This window comes from Molothrus aeneus, chromosome 6 (assembly GCF_037042795.1).
Source record: "Molothrus aeneus isolate 106 chromosome 6, BPBGC_Maene_1.0, whole genome shotgun sequence".
Taxonomy (NCBI): domain Eukaryota; kingdom Metazoa; phylum Chordata; class Aves; order Passeriformes; family Icteridae; genus Molothrus; species Molothrus aeneus.
Window position 1 is genome coordinate 60,939,717 of NC_089651.1, and position 16,764 is coordinate 60,956,480.

Genomic DNA, 16,764 nt, shown 5'->3' on the forward strand with positions numbered 1-16,764 from the left:
CACACATAGAAAAAAACCTTTTAGAGACACCCAGATTTCAGTGGTGCTTTCTCCCCTCTGATGTTCAAAGGATTTCAGAACCTGCCCTCACTTCAAGGACATCCCTCACACATCAGCCACATCCACCTCAACCCCTCCTGCCCAGGATTCCTCCTGGTTTTTGGGAACCCACCTGGGGCAGGCAGAATTCCCAGGACCTAAAAGTTGTCCTTTTGGATCTGCCTTGCAGTGAAAGGGAATTTCTGTAAGCAATGCTGAAGGGAAGTGAAATTTGTGGCTGGGACGTTTCAAGCAGTGAAAAGTGAGGGAAAAGGGGAGGTTCAGGCAGAAATTCTTCTGGAAAGTCACTGGATTAATCAAGGTAGGGAGTTTTGAAGGTAAAGAAAAGCTGGACCAAGAGTGGGGAATCAGCCATGGAATAAACTCAGGGAAGGGCCAAAGGTGATGTTGTCCAGGCCAAACCAAGGACAAGACACCTGCAGGAGAGACAATTCCCCCTTCTTAAAGCAAAGAAACCTTAAAATTGAGATTGTATTTGGTGTTTCTAAACCAGTGCTAAGCACTGAAATGTCTCCTTCCCCACCAAGCATTATCACAACTGAAACCACTGATGTCCAACCCAACCTTGGGCAATCTGGCAAACACCAACTGCCAACAATTCCCAGACATTTCCTTCCTATCAGGCCATTCCCAAGCGTTTTAATACCCAAAACTATTTCAGTTTGACTTTTCCCTTGGTTTTTTCCCCTAGGTTTTTTTCCTTCTGCTGTTACTCCCTGTTGGATGCATCTCACTGAGAGGAAGAGGAGGGGAGTGAGGTTTCTATGAGCATCCCCTGCGTGCCTGTGGAATTCTCAATTCCTTACCCCTGTCAGGGTGGAGCTAAGAGCATTATTGCACTTTTCCAGAAAGTTCCACACCCCCAAGGGCAGGGATGGAGGGAAGGAACTGGCTGTAACTCAGAACACCCTGAGCATTCCTTGCCTGGATTTGTCTCCTCCCCAAGCAGCCTCCTTCACTTCAGAGCTGCCAGCAGTTGGAATTAAGCTTCCCACTCCAGGATTAATCCCAGAGTGTTGATCCCTTCAGCTGCTGGGCTTGGGGGAGCGTGGGAGGGCCAGGGGAGGGCCCAGCTGCAGCTCCCACACCCCTCGCAGTGTTTCATGCAACCACAGAAAGGAAAGCAGCCACCAAAAAAATTCATTTTAAACATCATTTGTCAACTCCAGCCTACATTTTTCTGCTACAGAAAACCACATTTTATTACCATTTCTGGCTAAACCTGGCATGAGTGAAAGCTCCTTCCCAAACCACTGGAACCATCTATCAAAGTGAGGTACCCAAGCCAGTCTTGACTAAAAAATCACTCAGTGCAGCTTTACTTTGAATTATTACTCACACCTGACTTTTCAGAAAAACATTTTTATATCTTCAGGGTTATAATTTTTATCCATGGAAGCAGCTGTTTCATGACTAAGCAGCAAGAACCTGAGCAATTAAAAACAAGAAAAAAGAAAAAGACACAAACACAGGAATCCAAAGCTGGTGGTTATTTTTTACTTGAAGACTCTCTGAAAAACAAAATTATTGTTACATTATTGTCATTAATTCTTTCTGGAATGAAAACAGGCCTGGTCCAGGTGATATGGAAAGGGCATTGTGATTTTTACAAAATTGATATTCAGGCAACATCAAAACACACAAAGGACAGGCTCTTACACTCAGGTTACACCACTCAGCCTCAGTAAACATCTTTGGAATAGAGATCTTTAAAACAAACAAACAAAAAAAATCAATCAAGGAACTTAAATATTCACAGGACAAAACCATAATATTCTGCAAAATCTGCAGGGTGAGATTAGCAGAGATCAGCAGAGGCTGCCTGTGGATAATCCAAGCAGGAGCTGCACAGCTGGGAACAGTCACCCCCACAAGGCAGGTTTGGGGTTTGGGTCTGTGCCTAAGGCAGGGAGAAGTGAGCAGCAGGCAGAGGAAAAAAAAATGTAAATTCCTGCTGGAAGTTCTTGTTCAAGCAGGAGCCCACAAGTCCAGCACAACAAAGGAAAGGTTGGGTGTTCTTTTACAATGAAAAGTTTGCCACAAGTCAGCAGGGTGTCCTCTCTGTATTGCACCAAGTTTGGTTGTAACTGAAAAATTAAAAACCTGTGCACTTAGAAAAGCTACATTGAAATATATCCCAAGTGGAGTGAGCAGAGTTCAGCTTTTCAAACAACTCAACACTTTTTCCCACCAGCTACAGCACTTCTGTCTCCTCAAGCCCTCTCCAAACTGCAAAACCACCACTGATCCAAGGCAGTGCTGCTACTTCTCCTCAGTATTTCTTTATTTATTGCTTTATTTATCAGTGACAAAGGCTCAGAGATGGGAACTTTTAGAGAATTTAAGGCAATTCCACAAAACCAACACCTTAAGGGCAATTCTGGCACACAGTGGTCTTCATTCCAACACCAGGAGAGGTTGTAGCTTTAAAAAAGGACAGATTTTAGCCAAAAAGACCCTTTCAAACACCAGTTTATCTTTCTAACACACAGCACTGAAGTCAAGTCATTCCAGAGCACCAATGTAGAGAAAAGAAACAAAAAAAGGGGAAGAAGTCAGATGGGCAATTAAAAAAAAGCTGCTAAATAACTACAAATAAAAACTAAACACTAAAAAACCTAAATAACTACAAATAAAAGCTAAGAACCCATAAAGCTAAACAAAAAAAAAAAAAATCAGAAACAAGCTTGGCAAAAAAATCTAAATGTGCTCAGTATTAGGCTCATCCTTCCCTTGCAAAAACTTTGGAATTGAATCAAAAGAATATGGAAAACTCTTTACAACACTGGTCCAAAGGGCATGTGCATTCTTTTTATTTCTATACAGAGTGAAAACAAACACCATACAGACAACAGTAAACTAATTTTTTTTTTCTTTTTTTTTCAAGAAAAAAATTCAGGTTTAATGTTTCAAAATGATTTTGTGAAAACAGGAGGAAAAAAAAAGAAAGGAGTTATTTTAACTTCAGGCCAGGTACAGCCTGCATGGATCTGCAGCAAGATTTGAGTAAGAAATGATGGATTAAAAACAAGCAAAGCCCTGCTGGCACCCAGGAGGAGGAATGGAGAGGATTTGCACAGAGAACCCTGTGTGTAAACTATGGAGTCACAGAGACAGACAAGACTTCAAGGTGCTGCTTGTCACTTGTTCCTAGAGGAAAACTACTTTGCCAAGAAGCTCAGAGAGTTTTCTACAGCTTTTTCTGGAAGAAATGGATGCAAGCAGCAGGGTTCTGGACAGCCAGAGGATCCCACTGCAGGAGTGCTTGTGCTAAGTTCCATCAGCTCTTTGTAAGAAAAAAGGTTGGGGGGGTTTGTAGCACTCATTGTCATAGCAAAAGGCAGTTTTTGTCTCATAAAAAGCCTAAACTAAAGGAATTTTAGGTCCATAACTAAAGGAACTTTCCCCTCAGCATTTCTTCAGGGCACAGCTAGAAATTTATACTGACAAACAGTATAAGAGCAGGGAACCCTTTTGGGAGGTTTAAGCAACAACCAGGTGAGTGCATTTTCCTTGCTAATGCTCTCTAATGCAGGAATGACTCTGGTTTACATTCTCTTCCAAATAATCCCTAGGGAACAAATCATCCCAGAAGCCACAGCAATTATTCCTTGGCACTTCTCTGCACACAGACAGGAGAAGTTCCAGCCATTTGCAACAGCAATTTTTCCTTTGGAATACCTGATGCTTTTTTTATTTTATTGTTATTATTTCCTCCAAATTGATGAAATGCAGCAACATTACCAAGCCAGGAGTCATTTCTTCTCTTCAAGCTGGAGGATGTGACATTGCTCTCCCTTTGAGTGGCTGACTCAAGCACTAATCCTGGTGCAAATGCAGCTAAGATTTCTCCAGAGGAGCAGCACCGGGCACGGGGCGCTGCCGGACACCGCTCGGGGATGAGTCTCTCTTGCTCCCCTCCTTCCCCTCCGTTTCCTCATCTGAGATATCTCCCTCATCTCCTTCCTGCTCTTCATACCTGTTCTTCAGCAGATGAGCTGACTCTGGACCTTGTTTCCCTTGAGGAGAAAGGAAAAACACACAAGTAAATACCAAAGTAAAATCCACTTTTTTAACATCACGGGCGAGCACAGCGACACTGAGAGCTCCACTGAATTTCCTCTCCCTGCCCATGTGGAATTTCATGTCTTTCAGGTATGAAAATGCTCTCAAAACTTTTTCTATCCCTAAAACCAGTTTTAAAAATACCCCAGCTTTACTAAATAGCAAATCCCAACCCATTATAAACCCTAAGGGCGAGGCATCAATCCCAAATGCAAAGTTCTCCACTCCACGTCACATCCTGCAGACACCTGGATTTCTTTAATATTTTCTCCAAATAAAATTTATCAAACAGCTTCACTGAATCAGAAGTTTGCTGTGGGCTTACTTGGCTGAGGCTGGAGCTGTGGTGGTCTGTGCCTTTTGGAGGGACAGATGCAGTCTGCCAGGAACACCATCATCTGAAACCAAAGAAACCCAAGGTGAAACTCCCAAACATTCATTGCAATTGTTTAGGATGGAAAACTTCCAGATCAAGTCTAACCATTTACCCTCAGGTGGATCCCATCCAGCTTCCCCTTGGATTATGGGGGCTCCATCCTGTCCCCATCCCTGTGTTCCAGCTCAGGGTACCCCAAAACCCACCCCAAAATTGAGGTGGAGGCAGCACAAGTGTAACCAAGTCACCCTCAGCCCCAAGGGCTGCACTTACAAGTCCCAGAACCATTCCTAAGAACAGAGTGGCCAATCCAAAAACTGCATAGGAGCCCCAGACTGGCATTCCAAGGTTTTCTGTCAAATAGCCATGGCCATGCTAGAATAAAAGAGAATTATTTCAGAAAGAGCTGATTTCATATTGAGGAGGAAATGAAGTGGGGATGTAAGCAAATACCCTGATCCACATGGACAACTTGAACAACGCTGACATGCTGCTCATCCTGAAACAAAGCACAGAAGAGAAACTGAGAACACCTTAAAATCTTAAAAAGAGAGCACTGAGAACACCTTAAAATCTTAAAAAGAGAGCACTGAGAACACTTTAAAATCTTAAAAAGAGAGCACTGAGAACACTTTAAAATCTTAAAAAGAGAGCACTGAGAACACTTTAAAATCTTAAAAAGAGAACAGTGAGAACACTTTAAAATCTTAAAAAGAGAGCACTGAGAACACCTTAAAATCTTAAAAAGAGAACAGTGAGAACACCTTAAAATCTTAAAAAGAGAACAGTGAGAACACTTTAAAATCTTAAAAAGAGAACACTGAGAACACTTTAAAATCTTAAAAAGAGAACAGTGAGAACACCTTAAAATCTTAAAAAGAGAACAGTGAGAACACCTTAAAATCTTAAAAAGAGAGCACTGAGAACACTTTAAAATCTTAAAAAAGAGAGCACTGAGAACACCTTAAAATCTTAAAAAAGAGAACAGTGAGAACACCTTAAAATCTTAAAAAGAGAACACTTTAAAACACAAATTTTCCCCCAGCTGCTGTGATGATGTCACCTTCCCTTTCCTGCCTGGATAATTCCATTGCCTGTCCCTTTGCCATAATTTCAGCCTCAAACCTGTGTGAAACAACCTCAGCTCATACATGCACAGCTAGAAATTCCCAGATATCTTTAACTTGGATCTGCTGAATCCAAGTTAAAGTTAATCCATGTGAATTTCAAGTCCCTTTTCTGTTCTATCTGGACCAATGCTCTGTGAGAAGCCAGCTGGAACTCCAGTGGAGATATTAAGAAAGAAGCACCAGGAGGTTTTATTAAAACAAAAAAAAAATTAAGCTATTAAAAGAAAATCAGGTTATAAGAGAATTCCTTGCATGTATCAAACCCAAATTTCCCTTGGCAGTTTGAACCCAATCCCCTTTTTCCTGTCAGTTCCTGATGGAGAATCCCTCTGTGATTTCCTTGTGATTTCCTCCAGACAGTGGAAGAAATTTCCCAGGATTTAGCTGGGCAAAAACCATCAGAAACCAAAAAACTTCAAGGGTCAGCAAGGTCCCTACAAGAGTTTAGGAAACCTCTTCAAGCTTTGAAGTAAACCTTGCTGGGGACACCCCTGCTATGGTGACAGTGCTCAGGTCATCCCTGCTGTGGTGAAAATGCTCAGGTCATCCCTGCTATGGTGACAACCCTCAGGTCACCCCTGCTATGGTGACAACCCTCAGGTCACCCCTGCTATGGTGACAGTGCTCAGGTCACTCCTGCTATGGTGACAATGCTCAGGTCACCCCTGCTATGGTGACAGTGCTCAGGTCACTCCTGCTATGGTGACAACCCTCAGGTCACCCCTGCTATGGTGACAACCCTCAGGTCACCCCTGCTATGGTGACAGTGCTCAGGTCACTCCTGCTATGGTGACAATGCTCAGGTCACCCCTGCTATGGTGACAGTGCTCAGGTCACTCCTGCTATGGTGACAACCCTCAGGTCACCCCTGCTATGGTGACAGTGCTCAGGTCACTCCTGCTATGGTGACAGTGCTCAGGTCATCCCTGCTGTGGTGACAGTGCTCAGGTCACCTCTGCTATGGTGACAGTGCTCAGGTCACCTCTGCTGTGGTGACAGTGCTCAGGTCACCTCTGCTATGGTGACAGTGCTCAGGTCACCTCTGCTGTGGTGACAATGCTCAGGTCACCCCTGCTATGGTGACAATGCTCAGGTCACCCCTGCTGTGGTGACAGTGCTCAGGTCACCTCTGCTATGGTGACAGTGCTCAGGTCATCCCTGCTATGTTGACAGTGCTCAGGTCACCCCTGCTATGGTGACAGTGGTCAGGTCACCCCTGCTATGGTGACAACCCTCAGGTCACCCCTGCTATGGTGACAGTGCTCAGGTCACCCCTGCTATGGTGACAGTGCTCAGGTCACCCCTGCTATGGTGACAACCCTCAGGTCACCCCTGCTATGGTGACAGTGCTCAGGTCACCCCTGCTATGGTGACAGTGCTCAGGTCACCCCTGCTGTGGTGACAACCCTCAGGTCACCCCTGCTGTGGTGACAATGCTCAGGTCACCTCTGCTATGGTGACAATACTCAGGTCATCCCTGCTGTGGTGACAGTGCTCAGGTCACCCCTGCTGTGGTGACAGTGCTCAGGTCACCCCTGCTGTGGTGACAACCCTCAGGTCACCCCTGCTGTGGTGACAATGCTCAGGTCACCTCTGCTATGGTGACAATACTCAGGTCATCCCTGCTGTGGTGACAGTGCTCAGGTCACCTCTGCTGTGGTGACAGTGGTCAGGTCACCCCTGCTGTGGTGACAGTGCTCAGGTCATCCCTGCTCTGTGACAGTGCTCAGGTCACCCCTGCTGTGGTGACAACCCTCAGGTCACCCCTGCTGTGGTGACAGTGCTCAGGTCACCCCTGCTGTGGTGACAGTGCTCAGGTCATCCCTGCTATGGTGACAGTGCTCAGGTCACCCCTGCTATGGTGACAACCCTGCCACATCTGAGGAAGAATTGGGACACCCACCCACCCACACATTCCCACAGCTCCTGCCCACACAGAGCTGGGAACAGGGAGCAGGACACACCTCAGGACATTTGATAATAAATTGTTACAAAACCAACCCAAAGCTTACAGGAAAGAGGAAGGACCAAACCAGGAGGACACTGGTTCAATGGATTTCCACTCCTCATCACTGATGAAGTTAATGAAGGCAGCTTTATTCCTTGCTCCCTGGTACCTCCTGAACTCTCCATCTTTGCAGCTGTAAAATAACAACATCACCCAAATCCTTTATTTATATGACCCAAGCACCAAGTGCAGCATTTGTTTCCATCCAACAAACCCCCTCCCATCATCTTGTCTATTTTTTACACATTCACTTTCTCAGTGGTATTTTTTTTAGCTGATACTGCCTCTAAAAACCATTTTCCAAACCCCTGGACTTACTCCAAGTTATTTCCAGAACACTGACTCCACAAACAGCTTGGCTAGCTTTAGGCTGTGATCTCACAAAAAAAAAAAAAAGAAAAGAAAAGAAAAGAAAGATAATGATCTTCCTAAAGCCCTTGCCACACACCTGCACTGAAGATCAACCTACAGAGAAAGGATTGCAAAACAGAAACACCCATGAAAAGGCAGAATAAATAAGGCCTGAAGGGAAAGGAAAAGAAATCATCTGGCAGCACAAGGTCACAGTGGGTGAGACAGTGGATGTGTCAGTGACAAGCAGCTCCTATTCTTAAAGAGCATAATAAATCTCATTTATTTGCCAAAAAAAAAAGAAGAAAAAAATGCCCACTCTCACCCCAAAAAACCCCTGCTGCCCTGCATACTTACTGATAGATGGTAGGGAGGGCTGTGATGATAAATCGTCCACTTAACCCTGTAAGGAAAGTTATTTTAAGAGTATTTTGAGTATTTTTATGGAAAAAAAGAGGCAAGGAATGCTGTAACACCCCAAAATACAACAGCAGGCCTGGGTATCAATATTTCCATGCAATCCAACACAACCTTGTGCATGTCAAAGCAGCACACACTTAAAAAATGGTCCCTGGACAAAGAATAACATGGGGAAAATGAGATATCCAGGGATAGCAGCTCCATTGGACTCTTTTGGCTGCAGCTCTTCAGAGGGAGAGGCTCTCCTTTGCAAACAGGATCTGCAGCCTCCAGAAACCCTGAGGAAAATAACCCAAGTGAGGCAAGCTTCAAAAGTAAAGCTGCTCTGGAGAAAGAGATCAGCGTGGGGAAGGCCAGGCTTACAAATCCCACAGGGACAGGAGATTTTCAGGAGAGTTTCAGGACAGTCTCAGAACAGTCAGAGCAGATTGTTTGTGCTCCCTTCTCCCAACCAAAGGAGGGACTGGAATGGCAAGGCTGAAACTTTAAAAGCATGGCCAAAAATCTCCTTGAAATCATGCTCTGGACAAAACTTCTCATTGTTTTTACCTATTATAGTCTATGAATTTTGTTTATTCTATTCATTCAATTATATTTATTTGATCTACTATCTGACAGTCTCGTTCCTGTGTGGAACCTGGCCCAGGGTGCCCAGAGAAGCTTTCCCTGGATCCCTGGGAGTGTCCAAGGCCAGGCTGGACAGGGCTTGGAGCTCCCTGGGATGGTGGAAGGTGCGGTAGGGGTTGGAATGGGATGATCTTCAAGGTCCCTCCCAACCAAAACATTCTGGGATCCTATTAAGCAAGATCAGGGCGTTTAGTCACACAGCTAGAGATGAGTAAAACACTTTTATTACCCCTATTATTTCTGCCTGCCTCCCACAAGCACACACCGGAGACGAGCACCCCCAAACCCCTCAGCTCCCCAGATCCCGGGGGGCTTCGGGAGCCCTTCCCAGCCCCTCTCACCCGGCTGCTCGGTCACATCCACTTTGGCCACGTTGACCCCCAGGTCCTCTCCCCACTCGGCGAACTTCTCCCACTCGGGCTGCAGGTTCTCGCAGGCGGGGCACCAGGGCGCGTAGCTGCGGGAGCGGCACAGCGCGGTCACCCACAGAGCCCTCACACCGCCCCGGCACCCCCGCCGCGCCGCTCCCCACTCACAACTCCACCATCCACTCGTCCTGCAGCAGCTCCCGCCACATCCCGTCCGACAGCACCTTCACGGGGCTCGGCCTGCCCCGGGCGGCGGCGGCCAGCGCCAGGCAGAGCAGAGCGCAGAGCGGAGCCCTCAGCGCGGGCCCGGCCCGGCCCGGCGCCGCCATCTTGGGCCGCCCCCCCCCTTCCGCCTTCCCGGCGCGTCACGGCCGGGCCCGCCCTGAGGGGAGCGGGGAGGAGGCACCGGGAACCGGGAGAGCGGGGCATCGGGAGGGGTTGGAGTCCTGGAATGGGAGGGATTGGGATCCTGAAATGGCCAGGATTGAAATCGGAAGGGATTGCAATCCTGAAATGGTTGGGATTGGGATCCTGGAATGGTCGGGATTTGGAAGGGATCGGAATCCTGGAGTGGTTGGGATCGGAAGGGGTTGGAATCAGAAGGGATTGCAGTCCTGGAATGGTCGGGATTGAAATCCTGGAGTGGTTGGGATTGGGAGGGATTGGAATCGCAAGGGATTGCAATTCTGAAATGGTTGGGAGTGGAGGGGACTGGAATCGGAAAGTATTGCAATCCTGGAACGGTTGGGATTGGAAGGGATTGGAATGGATTGGAATCCTAGGATGGTTGGAATCAGAAGGGATTGGAATCCTGGAGTGGTTGGGATTGGAAGGGATTGGAATCCTGGAACGGTTGGGATTTGGAAGGGATTGGAATCCTGGAATGCTCGGGATTGGAAGGCATTGGAAAGGATTGGAATCCTGGAATGGTTGGCATTGGAAAGGATTGGAATCCTGGAATGGTTGGCATTGGAAAGGATTGCAGTCCTGGAATGGTTGGCATTGGAAAGGATTGCAATCCTGGAAGGGTTAGGATTGGAAGGGATGGAATTCCCGACTCGTCCCACCCCATGGCACACCAGGGATGGGGCAGCCGTGGATGGTTGGGTAACCTGTGCCAGGGCCTCAGCACCCTCACAGGGAAGGATGTCACCCTGATTTTTTTAAGATTTTCTAAGCCTTCTGATGTTTACATTTTTGTAACAAACTTTCTCACGCACTTTCTGTAAATGACTCATTGTTTTACATGCTTTTATGGAAAAGGAGAAATTTGATAAACTGTTAGTTTGCCCGGTGTCATTGGAGAGGTGGCGCTTTCACCCTCCAATCCACTGTCACTTTTAGAAATCTATAAATGTTAGAGTCAAAAAATAAACTTTCTTTTTTTGCCTTGAAAACAGCAATGTGTGTGTGTCGTGTTATTTCGTGTCCTATAGTGACAGAAGGATTTCTTCTATATGTCCTAAATATCCCTTCTTTCAGTTTGCACCCATTACTCCTTATCACAGAATCATTAAGTGTGAAAAGTGCATATTAATGTGGCTCTACACAGATATTTACTGTATGTGTTATGTTATAGTGATTGGTAGCGCTGTATTAACTTTTTAGTAGGATTGTAAACGTAGTTTTGTAGTTTAAATGTAACTTTTGTAGTTAAAATAGAAACTGTGTATGTGGGATATTTTTTTAAAGAAAGGAATGAGGTACTCACACCGGATAGCAGCCACAGGACACCTGAATCTTTCAGAGAAAGAGAATTTATTGCTCCATTATCAGGAGAAATTAACTTCTTCCTGCCTTGCTAAGGATTGGAGACACCGTCAGGGTTCAGAGGAAGAAGCTGACACTGCCCAGCCAGAATCCTGTGTTTGAATGGAATTTCTGCATCATGGATGAGCTGTATGAATATGCAACAGGCTGTTGCTTTTAAGGGTTAATCCTCTGGTAACGTGGGGCCTTTTCCGGGCTTATTTTGCCCAGAAAAGAGTCTGTAACTCTTTGTTTTTATTGTCTCATATTGTCCTAATCCAAATTGTCCAAATTATTATTACTCTAATTCTATTGCTATTTTTATAACCATTTTATTATTATTAAACTTTTAACATTTTAAAAACAAGTGATTGGCGTTTTTCACATTACCGTTGGAAATGATCTCCGAGGTCATCGAGTCCCAGCTGTGCCTGGTCCCCACCTCGTCACCCAGCCCAGAGCACTGAGTGCCACCTCCAGGAATTCCCTGGGCACCTCCAGGGATGGGCACTCCACCATTCCCTGATCAGACCCTTCTGATGCTTAACAACCCTTCCTGTGAGGAAATTCTTCCTCACACCCAACCTAAACCCTGCCCTGGCCCAGCCTGAGGCCGTTCCCTCTGCTCCTGTCCCTGTTCCCTGGAGCAGAGCCCGATTCCCCCCGGCTGTGCCCTCCTGGCAGGAGCTGTGCAGAGCCACAGGGGCCCCTGAGCCTCCTTTGCTCCAGGCTGAGCCCCTGCCCAGCTCCCTCAGGGATTCTGCAGCCCCTGCCCAGCTCCCTCAGGGATTCTGCAGCCCCTGCCCAGCTCCCTCAGGGATTCTGCAGCCCCTGCCCGGCTCCCTCAGGGATTCTGCAGCCCCTGCCCAGCTCCCTCAGGGACTCTGCAGCCCCTGCCCGGCTCCCTCAGGGATTCTGCAGCCCCTGCCCAGCTCCCTCAGGGATTCTGCAGCCCCTGCCCAGCTCCCTCAGGGATTCTGCAGCCCCTTCCCAGCTCCCTCAGGGATTCTGCAGCCCCTTCCCAGCTCCCTCAGGGCCTCTCCTGGGGCTCCATTCCCTTCCCAGCTCCATTCTCTGCACACTCTCCAGCCCCTTAGTGTATTCCCAAATTTAGGAGCCATTGGTTTATGGGCTGGGAGCACACACTGCTGGCTTGTGTTGAGTTTTTCATTAACCATCACCCCCAATCTTTCTCCACAGTCCCTTCTCCATCCAACCTGTGTGTCTGGGATAAAGAACAGCCACAGCTTCCCTCTGCTGCTGCCCAGAGCAGCTGTGGCTGCCCCTGGATCCCTGGAAGTGTCCAAGGCCAGGCTGGATATTGGGGTTTGGAGTAACCTGGGACAGTGGAAGTTGTCCCTGCCCATGGCACAGGGTGGAACTGGGTGGGATTTAAGGCTCCTTCCAACCCAAACCATTCCATGATTCTGTGATCTTTACTTATGGCAGAAAGGAACAGCGCCTGAGTGTCACCGTGATGTTTTCTGAAAAATCCCTTCGCCAGGATTTCTTCTCCTGGGAAGATGAGGAGCCCCAGCTTCTCCATGTTTTGCTGCTCTGGAATGTGGTCTGGAGATTGTTTATCCTAACATGTGAATTGTTTTTAATTAATGGCCAATCACAGCCAGCTGTGTCAAGGCTCTGAGGAGTCACAAGTTTTTATTATTCATTCTTGTTTAGCCTTCTGATGTATCCTTTCTCTTTCTTTAGTGTAGTTTAGTATAGCATAATATAATATAATATAATATAATATAATATAATATAATATAATATAATATAATATAATATAATATAATATAATATAATATAATATAATATAATAATAAATCAGCCTTCTGAGAACATGGAGTCAAATTCTCATCTCTCCCCTCATCCTGGGGACCCTCACAAAGACCACACCTGAGTGATTAATTCTCAAGCAGAAATAAGGGAGAAGGTCAATGTTAACAAGCAGACAAATCCCACATCTGCTCACTCCTGTCCCTCATCACCTGAAGCATTTCCAGGGAAGGAATCTCCTTTTCCATATGCACATACTTTCTTTAACACAGATTTTTCTCCAGCTCCTGTGGTAATGTCACCTTCCCTTTCCTGCCTGGACAATTTCTTTGCCTGCCCCTTTGCCATAATTTCAAATCCCACAGTCCAGAGCCTTGGCAGCCATTGAGAGGTGCAGGGGAAAAAAATAATAAATCAGCATTTGGTTTTTTTTTTTTTTCCAATTTTATCTTATTTGAACAACTTTTCTATAGTGCAACGTGTATGTTCCTGTCTGTAGGAGAACAGGCATTATTAAGGACTTGTTATTCATTGATTCAGCACTCAGGAATAAATCACTGCTTGCAGCACTCTGCTGACTGCTGTTTTAGGCATAATTGAATTTTTGAAATTTGTTATTGATAATCCATGAATATTCCATTCTGCATCAGCAGTCAGGTGAAATGCAAAGTGCTGTCTCTGAGTAACAACTGGACTCAATGATCCTGAAGGTCTTTTCCAACCTAAACACTTCTGTGACTTCTGTGATTATCCCTGATAATTTGAGATATGTTGAGGAATAAGTGCATTAAAATCTGTTGTGTAACCATGTGTAAATAAATTTACCACTGTGAATAAAAAGATTTCTTCAAAGGCACACTATGAGCTCCCTATGGGAACAGCTTGAAAAACCCTGAAAATTACAACTTCATACCTCCCCTGCTCGGTTCCAGGAGTTATTTTAAGTGTAATGACTGCTCTGAGTTACTTGTATCTCAGTTATTAATATGACATTGACATTGTCTTGATTCTCTGTAAAGTTTTGAGAACAAGAAAGCCTTAACCTTATCTTTGAGGCATCTTGCTCCCCTCAGCCCTCCCAGGCTGACAGGAGAATTATCTGCCTCATCTTTCAAGGTTCATGGCAGGATAAAGAGAGTTAATAGCCAAGTGACCTTAAGAAAGAAACACATCTTTCATTATTTTATTTTATTATTTTTCATGTTCTTTTTCAGTGCTGCCACACAGAGGCAGAGTTGAGGCTGCTTCTAAAGGGAAGGAGTGAAGGACAAGAATCCTTTTTTGGTTAGGAATTACCTGGATTTCCTGCTGGGGACACCCCATCACCTTTCAAGGCTTTTTCTTTATCCAAGAGCTCATTGTTTAGGTTGTTTTCCTAAGGTAAAGGGGATTTTCTGGTCAGTTTAAACCTTCCCACCAACACACAACCACAAATTGATCATGATTGGGGTTACAAAAGTACCACCACCAAAGAGTCTTTAAATTTCATGAAAATAATTCTCCATTTAGAGTGAGCAGTAGTGATGCACAGGAAGAGGCACAAGCCCAGATAATTGTTTGACAGAGGGAAAATCATGAAAACCTTAACTTGGTCTAGTGGAAGGTGTTTCTGCCCAGGGCAGGGGGTTGGAACAAGGTGGATTTTGAGGTGTTTCCAACCCAAACCATGCTGGGATATTTCTCCTGTCCACAGAGCTCTTGGGTTTTGATCCAGGATGAAGGATGATGAAATAAGAGAGGCTTGTGTCATCAAGAAATCATCTTTTCTTGGCGATGTCTGTGCCTCATAAATTCAGATGCTGCAGGTAGGAGTGGAAATGGAAAGACTCAGCTCCCTTTGGGCTTTGCTTTCTTTTGAGCTGAAAATAAAAATAAAAATACTCAAACACTCGAATGCCTCAATGTTGTCCCCAAAAGCTAAAGCCACAGAGATGAACAAATCCTACAAACTCACTCCATTCTCTAAGTGCTCAAAACCACTTTAAAAAAATTGCACACAGATTGACTCACTGGGTTTCTTTTTTGCAGAATGTTAATTCATTTATATTTTAAATCAGAACAAATTGAAGCAGTTCTATTTTTCCTTATTTTATCTTTTTTTTTTCTCTCTGTTTTTTAAGCACCTTCACATGTCCTGAGGCTGAGCTGAACACTGAACCAGGTGAAAAGCTGCAGGAGCCCAGCACTCGCCCACCTGGGGCTGACCTTTGGAAGGAGCACTTGAGGAGAGCTTTGGCCAGGTGATGATTCCAAGCCCTGCAGTCCCTGGATCGGGGACAGCATCAGAGCCCTGACCTCATTTACAGCCCCTGCATCTCTGAAATGCCAGGAGATTATGCAGAGAGCTTTCCTGAGTGGGATCATGTGAGGCAGGAGACACCAAGTCATTGTCCTAAAGCCCAAGGTGAAACCAGGCTGTCCCAAAACGTCCCAGCCAGGCCTGGAGCTGCATTTTGTAGTGCTGCAGGAAGCAAAGCTGACCCTGGATGGTTTTTTCTAGGTGGTTTTGCTAAGGTGAAGGGGATTTTGTGGGCACACCAACACATAACCTCATTTTGAGCAAGGTTGGGGTTACAAAAATACCAAATGTCTGTGAATTTCATGAGTTATCCAATTAGAGTGAACTGTCTCCTGGATTCATCCTTTTGGGAAAGTTGGCATCTAGAATTTCACTCAGAGCAGTTTTCTGGGCATCAGCATTTAAAAAAATAGCATTTTAACACTAAAATATTTAGCATTAAAAAAAATAAAAGTCAAGATGTAATTATTTCTCTGCAGCTCAGGATTTCATTCCAGGAACTCTATCCATACATTAATGCTTTTTTCATACACAAAAATCCTGTATTTCACAAGAAATAATTCATCCTGGACTGAAACCCCCAGAGGTGCCAGTGACTTCTCAGGAGCCACATTGGGCTTGGTGCATGTGAACATTCCCCACTGTGGGAAGGATTAACAGAATTCCCTCCTCCTGCTTGGAAACCCCCCTGGAAATCACATTCCCATCCAACAGGCCCATTCCTTCTGCTCCACAGCACCTGAGCTGCCTCAGCCAAGCCTCACAGGGCCCATGGGTTCAAGGATTCAGGGTTTTGGGAGCAGAGAGTTTCTCACAATCCGTTTGCTGCTTCCCACTTCGGAAAACCACATGGAAGACCTCAGAATTATTCTCACAATCCTCTCTGAGCTAAGAAACCCCAGTAACTGCTAATTATTCAGTAATTAAGTGTCTCTCTGGGGTAGTAATTGTGAGTGTGGCCTCTCCCCGTTACCGTGTGCAGCAGTTTCCTCAATGCCCAAACAAATTCTCTCCTTCCCATTTGATTGGATTACAAAATTGCTTTAAACTCTGCAGAGATGATGAGGAAAAGTGTGGTTCTGCACAGGAGTTACCATGGGAACCAAAGTAGGGAGAGATCTTTGTAAACCAGAAGTCAAGCAGATTGTGTTTCAGACAATTAATATTGCCTTGTTCATTAGCTTTAACTCTTCTGTGCTCTGCTCCAAAGTAGATTTTATCTCTTTTTCTGTATCAAAGGCTGTGTCAAAGAGGTTCAGCTCCCCTGAGGATTCATCCCTCGTTCTCCTGCAAGGCCACCTTGCATCCCTGGTTAGCTTCAGCTTCCCCTTCTGCCTTGGTTTTGGGGCTGGGGGCATCTCTGGGGGCATCCAGGTGGGATTTGGTTTGGGATTGGGATATAAACGTGGGGAGAAGTGTCAAGGCTCCCATCCTGTCACAGTAACCAGAACTGGTGGCTGAGCTGAGCAGCCCTCACTGCTTCTCCTGCAGGAACCCCTCTGCTCTCTTTTCTAACACCTTGGACTCCTCAA

The 16,764-nt window shown here is 45.6% G+C and overlaps 1 protein-coding gene across 1 annotated transcript; it reads right to left on the reverse strand.

The window, feature by feature from the left end:
• Positions 1–1,535: 1,535 nt before the first annotated feature.
• On the reverse strand, positions 1,536–9,739 carry TMX1 (thioredoxin related transmembrane protein 1). Its single transcript, XM_066552254.1, has 8 exons — positions 9,574–9,739; positions 9,379–9,494; positions 8,348–8,393; positions 7,644–7,772; positions 4,955–5,000; positions 4,775–4,876; positions 4,451–4,523; positions 1,536–4,079 (listed from the first exon to the last, which is right to left on the reverse strand). The coding sequence occupies exons 1-8, from the start codon at positions 9,732–9,734 to the stop codon at positions 3,901–3,903; spliced, it is 852 nt and encodes a 283-aa protein (XP_066408351.1). The 5' UTR covers positions 9,735–9,739; the 3' UTR covers positions 1,536–3,900.
• Between the last annotated feature and the right edge of the window lie 7,025 nt (positions 9,740–16,764).